Genomic DNA, 11908 nt, shown 5'->3' with positions numbered 1-11908 from the left:
AAAGTGGAGTTAATCGAGCCAGAACATAAAAATGGATCATGTCACCGGTTGCTATAATAATCACACTGAACCAGAAAACATATTTTATTATTGTTATTTTTTATCACATTACTTTACTTTTCATTAAACTTCAAAAATGTGTTTCTTTCTACAACCTATAACGATTTCAGCATTTTTTTCCAGTAATGTACGGAATGCCTTCAGATGGCGCTAAAACGTAACTTTTTGACACTTGATGAGTAGAGACACACAGTATGTTTATTTAAATCTTGCTCACTTTTAAAAAGTATTCTTTAACCAATTTCTCTTATCAAAAACCAGCACCTATACACACACAAACTAAATTAATTAATTAATATTTAACCACATCATTCTTGTCATTAAAATGTGCTTGATAATCATCTAAAACTTTTAATGTGGTAAAAGAGTAAAATCACAACTTACGTTTTTAGCTCACACATTTTTGTGCAAAAGAAGGCAAGAGTACAAATACATGTCAATGGTGTTTTGATTGTATAGTGTACTAATACTCTGATGTATATTATGGCTTGTATTGGCTATTAGCTTGGACCACTCTCACGAGCAGTTCCCACCTTTCAGGACTCTGCACATGTTGGTGGGATTTACCAGCAGATTATGCTCAGTTAGGAATAGATGGGAATTGGCACAAGGCCTATTACCTGAAAAACAGTCACACAGGGCTCAGTTTCTCGTAAAAATACAGCATTGGTCCATTTAATTCAAAGGCAAAGTCTAAAAATGAAAATTGTTTAAAAAAAGTATATAATTTACAGTGGGGGTAGGGCACAGATTATATATTTTATAATCTGAAATATACATTATTTTCTGATCTTATATTTCAGTATCAACATACTTCCATGATCACAGGTACTAATACAAATATATTGTTTGTCCTGAGGTCTGATTGTGGTATTGCCAGGTAAAACTTCTGCTTAAAGACTTTATTCTGCCTCCTGCTGTCAGCAGGTGCACAAAACCTTCAAACTAATCCCTATTAGGCCTAGACCTCACAAATCTGATTATGGTGGCCGCCTGCAAATTCAGACTAGTTCGAGCCACCCGTGATATCTGTTGACAACAGTATTGCCAAAATTTGACCCAGAAAATGTAATTAGTTTCAAGAAAAATCGCAGTTTTTCTCAATTTAGCTATCACGTTTTTTCTTTACAAACGTGTAAATTCCGTATTTACTTTTGTGTTGGCTTTGAGCACAAATAATAAATTATCAACAAATTTTTTACATGTAAAATTATAATTAGAAAGTGTTTTTTATACAAAATTTGAGACTGATTTCTCGGACAACAATAAGAATGTGTTTAAATATTAATAATAACATGTTACCTTGTCCCAAACTTGCAAGAAATGAGTAGTTAATGTTTTGAAATTTAATATGAGTAAAAGGTGTTGTTTATTTCCGTTTTCAAAATATATATATATGTATTTATATATATGTATATTTCCTCAACCTTAGGTGCTGATTAAGTGTTAGCAAAGATTAAGCAAATTGGCCATGATGTTACATGTCCCAAAATAGCCCTCCAACGCAGCTGAGAGGCTTTGGTCAGCCGAGGAAGACAACGGAGGCAGGTTTTGAATTGTTTATGCCGTTTCAAGAAACTAGAAGAAATGCACCTTTTGTGGTAAGTTTTGCTGATTAAATCAGTTGATTTGTTAGGTTCCTTACTGGAATTTATCTTATTACTTTTAGATAGTAATCTGTCTTTATGTTTGAGGCATGGAAGGCCTGTATCCATGTTTGCTTAAAGCTAATGTTGGCAGTATCTGGAGGAGAATTACTGGTTTGGAAAGAAATTAAGTTCCATACTATGCTATAATGTACAAAATAACACATTCTCTTTATATGTATGCATATAATGTCAGATATGTTTACTGTATTAATGCTGACTATCATTATACAGCTTCTGTCCAGAACTACACTATGTTATGTTTTTGTCTATGATAGGACAGATACAAAATAGATTGAACGCATTAAGGAATTAGTAGGTTTGACATGCTTTGTTGAACATTATGCTAAGGGAACAACCTTAAAAAGTCCTAATTTCCAGTAATAGCATGGAAATTAGTCTATTAATTTCTAGTTACCGGTAATAATAAAACATTATTTATATTCTCAATATATATTTTTTTCTTCATTTATATTGAGAATACATGAGAAAATATCAGAAACTGAACCCAACACAAGAAAGTAATATTTAAAAAAAAAACACAAAAACATTTGTCTATGTTTTCCATCAACGTGATCTTGTTATGATCTTAAGGAATTTGCATTTTAAAACTCTTAAGGCATAACATTACCCTCTCTTAAAACTTAGCTTTTAAGTAAAGCTAAGTTTTAGGAAAACATAGCCTTTAAGAAAGCTAGGTTTAGTAAATAAAAAATCTGTATTCTCCTTTTTCAGAGAACGACTGAGATCTGTTTCCACAAGACAGGGAGCTAAAAACTAAAACACTGCATAAAGTTTATGAAATTCTGGAAATGAGTAAGATTTCTGCATCATGAAAGCAGAGAGTTAGCATGGAGTTGTTACTAGACAGTTAAATCTTTAAATTACATGGATTACTCCCATTAATAGTTTTATATGTGATGAAAAGCATTTAAAAGTATGTCCTTACTTATACATGAGGGCATTGTGAAGTGTTTTGAAGATATGGAAAAGTAGTGTTTTGAACTAAAGTACTTATTAACATATTATAAGAAATAGCTTAAGAAATGGCAAAAAAACTAATGTGTACATGTGGGGGGTTTTTTGTGACAGTTTGCATGTTTTTTTAAACACTTTTTAACAGATGTCCAAAAAAAAAACAAAAACAAAAAAATAAAATAAAATAAAAAACTCCCAAAAACTAGTTTATTAAATGATTTAATTAGTTTCTTTTGTAATATCACTGCTATAAAATCTTTGTGATTCAAACACAAAGACTAGCTTATAAAGCCTAAACTCAACTCTGGTTTAATGTGAGTATAATGAAAGATGATAAAAACAGATTTCAGCTTTATGTGCAGATGAAAATTAATAGGGAAACTACCAAGCCGAAAAGTAAGATTTCTTCTTTTTTTTCTTTTTTTCAAGTCACGTTCTTACAATATGAGCAACACACCTCTCCAAGACCCTCCAGCCGAGGAGATGTCCTCTAGCAGTGGGCAGATGTTGCCCTCTCGGCCTGTGCAATCCGTTTCGGAGCCCTCAGCTTCTAAACGAGTATGCTTCTACAAAAGCGGTGACTATCAGTTCAGTGGGCATCGGATGACAGTCACTGCCCGCACCTTTAAGACATTCGATGCTCTCCTGGATGCTCTTTCCAAAAAAGTGCCTCTGCCGTTTGGAGTACGAACCATAACCACACCTCGAGGAACTCACTTTGTTAAAGCTTTGGAAGATTTACAGGATGGGGGAGCTTATGTGTGTTCGGATCAGAAACGGGTGAAGCCATTAAACCTGGAAGAGGTGAACCGCAGGCAGGTGCCTTGGAATGCGACAAAGCCTCTCAATGCAAGACGGCGTAAGAGGCAGGAGTTCAAGTTCCATCAGTTTGGCAGAGGAACTGATACAAGGAACAGGCCAGCAAAGGTCACTGAGAAAGTGGCAGTGCGGACGCCCAAGAAGCTCACAGTTATCAAAAACAGGGACCCTACAGTTAGACGAACCATTGTGTTGCAGAGAAAAACAGCCCCAACTTTTGATGCTTTGCTGGATTACCTCTCCCAGATACTCCAGTTTCCAGTGCTGAAACTCTACTCTACAGATGGCAGACGGGTAAGTTATTGGTAAAACTAGAAATATAATTAAAGGATATATGAAACAAGAAAGGTTATCTAAGAAGGTAGAAAAAATTCACCCATTTTGCTTTGCATTAACCCTTTGAATCATTTGAAGATGTAGATAATTATTTTTCTTTATTTACATTTATGTTAAGGGGAGTGAGTCATTTGGGAGACTGGCACAAAGCCTTGTATTTGACCCCAGACCTTTAATGACATTAAAAAGGACAACAAATCTAGGTGACATAGAATCATATATAACCATGAACCTAAAATAACATAACAAAAAGTGGCAGAAAAAAACATTTAGTATGTTTGTTTTCAAAAGCAGTTTAGTTTAGAATGTGTTAGTTGTAGGAAATTTCACAGTTATCTTTTACACACAACTTTCCTCTCTACTGTTGGTGATAAGATAATTGTTCTTTATATATTTATGAAGTTTTAGTTTTATTAGAAAAATTTTGAGAACTTCAGTTTTGTAAACACATCTCTCAAATGCTTTGTCTATTGAAGAGGGCAATCATTTTACAATCAGTAAATGCCAAAATAACAAAAAGACTTCAGGTTAAGAGCAAAAGGAACCTTTGAGTTAATTTTAGGAAGACAAGAGTGATCTTGTTTTAAACATAATAAAAACATATTTTATTCTATAGTGTTTAAAGAACAACAGATAAGTGATAACTTGTTACACAGATGCTGTTTAGAGCTTTAAAAGTATTTTTTTCCTTTACATTGGTACTTTTCTGAACATTTAAATGATTCCGTGACTTTACAGTTGGAACCATGCTGAGGACTGTTCTGAAACCTCTTTAGGCATTCCTAATCTGCTGTGATTCTTAATTCTTTATCTAAAGACACCCAGGACTATATCAGGCAGGCAGAGATTTCTTTGGGAAACACTATCAGGATCATCTTGAATGTGCACATTTTCCCAGTGTCTGTCACTTATCTAATAATTAAGTTCAGTATTTTTCCTGAGACCATTTAATCTAAACTTACCAAGTTTCTGATACTTGAACTTTATATCACCTGGTCTGAAAAGACCACAGTGTTTGGCTGAGAAACCTGTGAAAATTAATAACCATTTATCCTGAAAGAGTGTACGTAGAATACATCTTTTTTTAATATAGGTTGTGTAAAAAAAGGATTCCAAGAAGTACTTTAGAAGTGCTGTCTAAATATCCCCCCCAGTGAGAAAGTGCCTTAATCCGGAGTGTCCTTCAGTGACAAAGTAAAGATCAAGAGCACTACATGCAGATTTTGGCACGTGTTCTGGTGAAGGTTTGACAGTGTGAATCAGTGTCTTACAGACTGTGAGCAAAATTTATAATAGTCTTAATGTTAAAGAAGAAAAGGTTTGTTGTCTAATTCATACAATTACAAAGTAACAAATATACCTTTTTGATTTCAAAAACTGCCATTGATAATTCCTGTCGAGTTTAACTTGCCTCCAATGTCTTCCTCCAGGTTGATGGTCTTGCTGCACTTATCTTATGCTCTGGAATCATTGTGGCAGCTGGTAACGAGTCTTTCAGATTAGGAAACCAGCGTTTTTACAGAGCAGGCCAGACGGCACAGATTATGTATGTGGAACACGTGGAACCATCAACATTAAACCCCAGAATGCGTAAGTGTTGATTACTATTATTGCCAAAAAAAGAAAAAGAAAAAACGAAAAACAGGAACACCTTGAAGAATAATACAAACAATTAAAAATGTATAAGAGAAGTCAATTATCTTCCTAAAACTCATCTCTCTGCTTTGGCCTTTGACATAACTTGACATGCTGATTTTTATTTGATCTTTTGTTGATTTAATTAATAGATAGTCCTTATTGCTGCTTTGAAAGAGCTATCAAATACTATATATTATATTATCAGCAGCTTTGCCATAAATGTAAAATATTATTTCATCAGTTCATTTGTGCAATGTCTAACCTATTTGTTTTTCTTCATATTACAGATTTCATTTCTTTATTCTATTTATTCTATTTTTATTTCTTAGTGTATTTGTATTTTTTTTCAGTGTAATTTTCTTTTCCTTCATTAATTTTTCTATGAAGCCCCCTTGATAATACTTTTTTAATAGAATGTATACCTAAGCTTACCTAGATGAATGCAGCATAATATTTATTCAATAATAAATATTTTTCTTTTTTCCTCACATGCCCTTCACAAACTCCTGTATATTATTCATCAACCAACTCCAGAGAAAGATAAATCTTTATCCAGTGGAAGAGGCTCAAGAAACTTCTCCGTGTCATCAGAACGATTCATTGTCAACCAGATAAACAAGTCCCAGAAAAGCAGCTTGAACGACTACCTGCACCATCCCAGTGGACTATCTGAAACAGAAGCCCATCAGGAGCATGCAGCCATGGAGACATGCGAACCTGAGAGGGAAGATAATGAGCATATTAGCTACGTCGTCCCTCATGATGACGACATTGAAAAGTCATTCCGCATAAACCAAGACGGCAGTATGACAGTAGAGATGAAAGTTCATCTGACGATCAAGGAAGAGGAGATGCTTCACTGGACAACCACACTCAGCCGCTCCGGCCTTAACAAGAAGACAGTTTGTGCCTCCCTCTCTGGGTCAGACAACAGCTCACCCGACTCAAACAATGCTGTTGCCAAAGGCTCCCCAGGTATTGAAGAGGATGAAAGAAAAGAGGAAAACTACCATGACGGAGCTGCAAGGGGCGTTGCCTTTAATGAAGAGCACATCTATAAAGGTTATAGTTCCACAACTTTGGGTAGAGCAAAAACACGATTTAAGCGGACTCCTACACCAGGCCCACAACAGGTGAATGAGAGGGCTTCAGTAGAGAACGTAAAAATGGTTACAGAGACAGGATTTCAACAGAGCACCCTGGGACATTATTCATATATGGAGAGAACTGCTGATGGCGAGACTACCGAGGGCTATTGCATTGTCAGACACAGCAACAGCAATAAGCCGGTTCCTAAATCTCGTAGGACGACGTCATCAGAAGCGAGCAGCAAACACTCCTCTCTCAAGTCATCAGGGGTCGCTGAGGTCCTTCAGATACAGAATGATGGAATGGAGGTCACGGAGACTGTGATGCATATTTATGAGAGTCAAGGTTGCTACGACAACTATGTTGCAAATGAGGAGCTTAGCGCAGATGGCACTTCTTTGCATGGCTCCCCTCCAGTTGCAGAAAGCAAACTGTCCACTTCCTCTGGGCCTCAATCATCTAGTAATGATTGTGATATAGATTGTAACTGGCAGCCGCCCACCGTCAACTCACTACAGAGGCAGAAAGAGGAGATGCTATCACTTTCATCAGAGGCAGGATCTCTAACACATCAGGCTGCAAATAATCTGTCCTCGGTAACTGAGAATGAGGCTGCCGGCTTACAAAAGGTGGAAACGGTAAATAAACGTAATGCTGCCAAAAGTACTAAGAAGAAAAAGATTGCTAGGCCACTTTTCAATGAGAAGAGTTCAGTTTCAACAAACGGTTCAGATAAAAAACATCAAGAAAGCATAAAAGGCTCCTCTAAACATAGTAAATATTCATCTACTGACAAACTGAGCAGCAACGCCAGTGTAGGAAAAAAGAGCCTGAGTTCATTGGATAGATCTAAAAGTACACTGAAGAGTAAAGGAACAGAAAATTCTCAGTCTAAGAAGTCAATCAAAGATGAAAAAATAATAAAGGATTCAGCCTTACTACTTAACCCTGGAAATACTAAACCAAGCCCACAGCAGAAAAAAAGTCAAAACAAAATAGCATCAAACAATGGACACAATATTAACACTCCAACCGGAAGGCCTCAGATGAAGAAGAACATGTCAGACATTTTACAAGCAAAAATGCCACTTTCACCCAGTCAAAAGACAATCAGCAGGCCAAAATCTATGACTGAATGTGGACTTTCATTACCCAAACCACCACAGGAACTGAGTGAGACTGGGTCTTTACCTTCTCTGAATCCTTCTCCTTCAGAAATTCACCAGTATGTTGAGAACTGGTTGGAAAATGCCAACCCAGACTCTGTGCCATATGCAGACGAGGTGATTACAGATGGAACAGAAACTCAGGCAAAGGTTGTATTTAAGATAGGTGATGACTCCGAATCAGATGAAATAAATCAATGCCAAACTACCTTAAGCAATGCCATGAAGAAATCCTCCTCTTGTTTATCAGTTCCTCTTTACCATGAGGGGTTGGCATCAGGTGCACAGCAGGGTGAACAGTTAGCCCGAGGCGTTTGTGTTTCAATGCCAAGTGTCAGGTGTGACCCAGAAAACAATGAGAATAAGCTCCGGTTGCACAAATCTGTTGAAGCCATTGGTACAAATGACAGTGAAATGTCTTCGTCTCACTTGTTGAGCCCAAAGGCAAAGCTAAGGCCAGTCCTTCGCCAGGTTTGTTCATCAATTCAATGCATCAGAAGAACATCTGCCAGCAGCACTGGTCCCACTCTTCAAAATTCAAGCAGCCTTCCTAACTTCTCAACACAAGTTGCCTCAGTGTTCGGCTCATCGTGTAAAGCCTTCATCTCATTCTTGTCGGTGATGACGCTGAGAGACAATGTTAAAGGTTCTCAACTTGGGGAAGGTAGCCAATCTAGAACTCCATCAGAGGCCATGCTAATGATGGAGTCTCTCCAGAAGATTTCTGCTATGGAAGATGAAGAAGAGCAGAGGGCAAGTCTTACTGACTTGCAAAGCAGAGCGTCTTCTCAGATAAGAGAGCGCTGGAAGGATTTCCAGATTTTGAGGGAGAGACTTGAAAGTGAACCACTTTCCCCCAGAGTTTCAGAGACTGAGTTTGCTCTGGATGTTGTCTCTGATGGCGGCGATGCATTCGAGGATCAGCAAATGGTCCTAGATGAGCTCATGGAGGAGCTAAACATGCCACAAGACCTCAGAGAAGAGATTGTTTCCACAATCCAACAAACCAAAAGTTTCTACCCTGCTGAGGAAAGTACTTTTGTTGAGACTGTTAGAAACCAGTCAGATTCAGAGGAAGATTTAGAGCGATTTGTCGGTGATTGTGAAGAGGAAACAAAAGATTCACCAGAGCCTAGAAGTACAACTGGGGACTTAACCGAGACCAATCATGAACATGACGATGAGGTGAATCCGGACTTAGTCAAAGAAAGTCTGATAATGTCAGAAAGAGACAAGGAATTAAAAAATGAAAAGCAGGAGACAGAAACTGTCAATAATTTAGGAAATAATGAAAATGTAAATACTGATGAAGAGGACGAAGGGGAAGAATTGAAAAAGGAAAGGGAAATAGGGATGGAAGTGAAAACAGAGATGCAGGGAGATTCAGAGGAAGAGAAGACAAGTGAAGGGGAATTTGTTCAAAAATTAGAGGAAGTTGAGGAAGCAATGACAGAGGATGAAGAGGTTACACAAAACAGACTAGAGGAGGAGGAAGAAGCAGTGGAGGAAACAGGAAATGCTGATACAATTGAAGATACAGATGAGCGGGAGGGGGCAGGAGAGACAGAGGAGGAAGGAAACAATCAGGATGTCCAGACGGAAGAGAATGAGGAACAAGATGATGATGAAGTAGAGAGTATAATTAATGAGGAGGATGGAGAGGAGGTTATGACGGAGGGACAGGAAGATGAGGAGGAGGAGGAGGAAGAGGAGGAGGAGGAGGAAAAGAAAGGAGAGGAACAAGATGGGGAGGAAAGTAAAGGCTCTCTCCCTGGGGAAACAGAGGAGGAAGTAGAAGAGGAAGAGAAAACTGAGAGAAAAGGGGAAGTAATTGAGATGCTTGAACATGAAAACATGGATCCTGATATGATGTCAAAGGCATCTACTTGTACAGTTGACGACAAGACTGATGAGGAGGAAAGCGAGCAAATTGAGGAAGATGTTGGCGAAAAAGAGGAGGATGAGAAAGGGCAGTTAACAGATGAGGTTACAGAAGAAAAAGGAGAAGAGGAAATGGAAAATGAGGAAGAAAAAATCAAACATCAAAAAGATGAAGAAACTGAGGAAACAAATGGAGAAAAGTGTGACGAGGTTGAAGGGGAGGGAAATAGTCTGGAGAATACAGAAACTGATTTGGAGGAAGAAACTCCAGAAGAGGAAGACGTTATGAATGAGTCGGACAATGAGCAAATTACGGTGGCAGGAAAAACTGTAGTTGAAGAAGAGAGGAATGTTAGTGAAGATAGCGAATCAAATCAGAAATTTGATTCGGCACAAATGAGGCACCAGGTACAAAAAGATGAGGCACAAGAAGGAGCTATTTTGGATGAAGTGGACAGTTTTTCCGATGATCAGGATTGTGAAACAATGCCGGAAGAAGCTTCTTGTGTGCAGCACAGTAATAGCTGTGAAGAAACAATTGACACTCCATCTAAATATTCCTCTGAAGGCCAGTGTGAGGATAAATGTACAGACACCATTCATGAGACAGATGAGGGAGGAGAAGATGATAGAAGAAACAGTTTAACTCATCCAGTGGAAATTTCTCAGGAGCTTCTTGACTTTGTGAATGATGCTCTCCAGTCTTACACACTTATATTTACATACGACATTCAGGGAAATATTAGAATTGTGCCTGATAATGCGAGAGTTGTGCAAACTAAGCAAAGTTTGATACCAAAACCGAGAAAGGATAGTTCTTATGGTCTAAAATGCCTACCAAGCCCTGTCACGTCTGATTTATCAGATTACAGACCAGAGACGTCGGGCAGTGGAGGGTATAAAACGCAAGAGTCTGTAGATATTATCTCAGAAAGTGGAGAAGAGCCTTTAGAGAAAGCAAACAGCACTGAGAGAAGGATGTTAGAAAAAAGGCACTCCAGACTGTCACCTTCAAGTTGCTCATTAAAAAGTGAAAACAGCCCTCTTTCCAGTGATGAAGGCACTAAAGCTTCAAGGGAGGATCTCTCTTATTTCAGTGCAGCAAGCTCATTAAAAGCTGAAACCGAAGCTGAAACACAAAATCCACAAAATGCACCTTTAAGGTTTGATAAAGACTCAGCTCATGGGGTTTTGATTGATCGAGGAAGATGGCTTCTAAAAGAGAACCATCTCATAAGGAAATCCCCCCCAGTCTCTCTAGGAATGTACGGTAATCTGGACAGTACATCCACAGAAACATGCCCGGAAAACACAAGCGTTGATTCCCCATCTTACACTAAAACCCAGCACAGCGCCCTTGCTGCCATATCCTCCTCCGAGCTCGAGGAGATGGCGAAACCTCTGACTCCAAAGTGCACCTACTTCAACATGCCACATGGAAGCGACTCTGACCCCTTTTTGGAAGACGTCAGCATCAGGAGTCAGAAACATGATGCAAGCAGCATAAAAGCAAGAGGCTTCAGGGTTTCGCCCATTGACACTTCCAAAACTTGGGCTAACAGAAACGGCAGCCTGTCGTCATTTGCTTCAGTTGAGTTTAAAATGCCAGATAGAAAAGTTCACCCTGAGGTTGACTCCTCTGCAGCAATGCAGCCAAGAAGGACATCTATTGGTGAACAGGGTGCACTGCAAGCTCAAGACTCTTTGGACTCACTGCATTTGAGATGTGGGCAGTACTGCCCGATACTATAGAAGAAAGACACTTTACTTTGAAAAAAACAACAACATTATCTCTATACTTTCATGGCAATTTTGTCTTGTGTTGCTGATTGAAAATGTTCTCTTCTATAAATTGTAATTAACAGGTACGTGCTAGCAGTATTTGGTGATTGACAAGAGTTGTGCCTCTGACTTGGATTCTAGTAAAAAGTTATTTTTATACTTACACCAACTTCAGTGCTGTCTTCTGGGTGGTTGCTAATGAATGTATTTTGAAAATAAAAATGACCTATTTTTTACCACATTGGTGCTTCACACAGTCATTGCTGAATAATGTAACTGCAAGGATCACAAAGAAATGCCACTGACAAATTTCCTGTATCTGTGCATTTTCTATTTTTAAGAAATGAGCAAAACTAAGAGAACAATCTTGATAGGAAGAAGCTGCAACATTTTTTGAAGAACTTTCTTTTATTTAATATTTAGGGTTATGACTTTTTATCCTTGTTCATACTCTGATTTCATATTGCAAATATGTAAAAACTTTATTGTACTTTTTTATGTGTCCTCAGATAG

The 11908-nt window shown here is 38.1% G+C and overlaps 1 protein-coding gene across 1 annotated transcript; it reads left to right on the top strand.

Moving 5' to 3' along the window:
• Positions 1-3128: 3128 nt before the first annotated feature.
• Positions 3129-11365, top strand: LOC122841336 (oxygen-regulated protein 1). Its single transcript, XM_044134588.1, has 3 exons — positions 3129-3797; positions 5270-5429; positions 6012-11365. The coding sequence occupies exons 1-3, from the start codon at positions 3129-3131 to the stop codon at positions 11363-11365; spliced, it is 6183 nt and encodes a 2060-aa protein (XP_043990523.1).
• Positions 11366-11908: the final 543 nt, after the last annotated feature.

This window comes from Gambusia affinis, linkage group LG12 (assembly GCF_019740435.1).
Source record: "Gambusia affinis linkage group LG12, SWU_Gaff_1.0, whole genome shotgun sequence".
Classification (NCBI taxonomy): Eukaryota; Metazoa; Chordata; class Actinopteri; order Cyprinodontiformes; family Poeciliidae; genus Gambusia; species Gambusia affinis.
Note: the sequence above shows the minus strand (reverse complement) of the source record. Positions and strands in the feature narration are given on the sequence as shown.

Bases quoted from the DNA above. Each gene is read 5' to 3' on its own strand.
- LOC122841336 (XM_044134588.1), top strand. From the start codon at position 3,129: ATGAGCAACACACCTCTCCAAGACCCTCCAGCCGAGGAGATGTCCTCT. The intron at 3,798-5,269 runs GTAAGTTATTGG...GTCTTCCTCCAG, and splicing joins ACTCTACAGATGGCAGACGG to GTTGATGGTCTTGCTGCACT. The intron at 5,430-6,011 runs GTAAGTGTTGAT...AACCAACTCCAG, and splicing joins AACATTAAACCCCAGAATGC to AGAAAGATAAATCTTTATCC.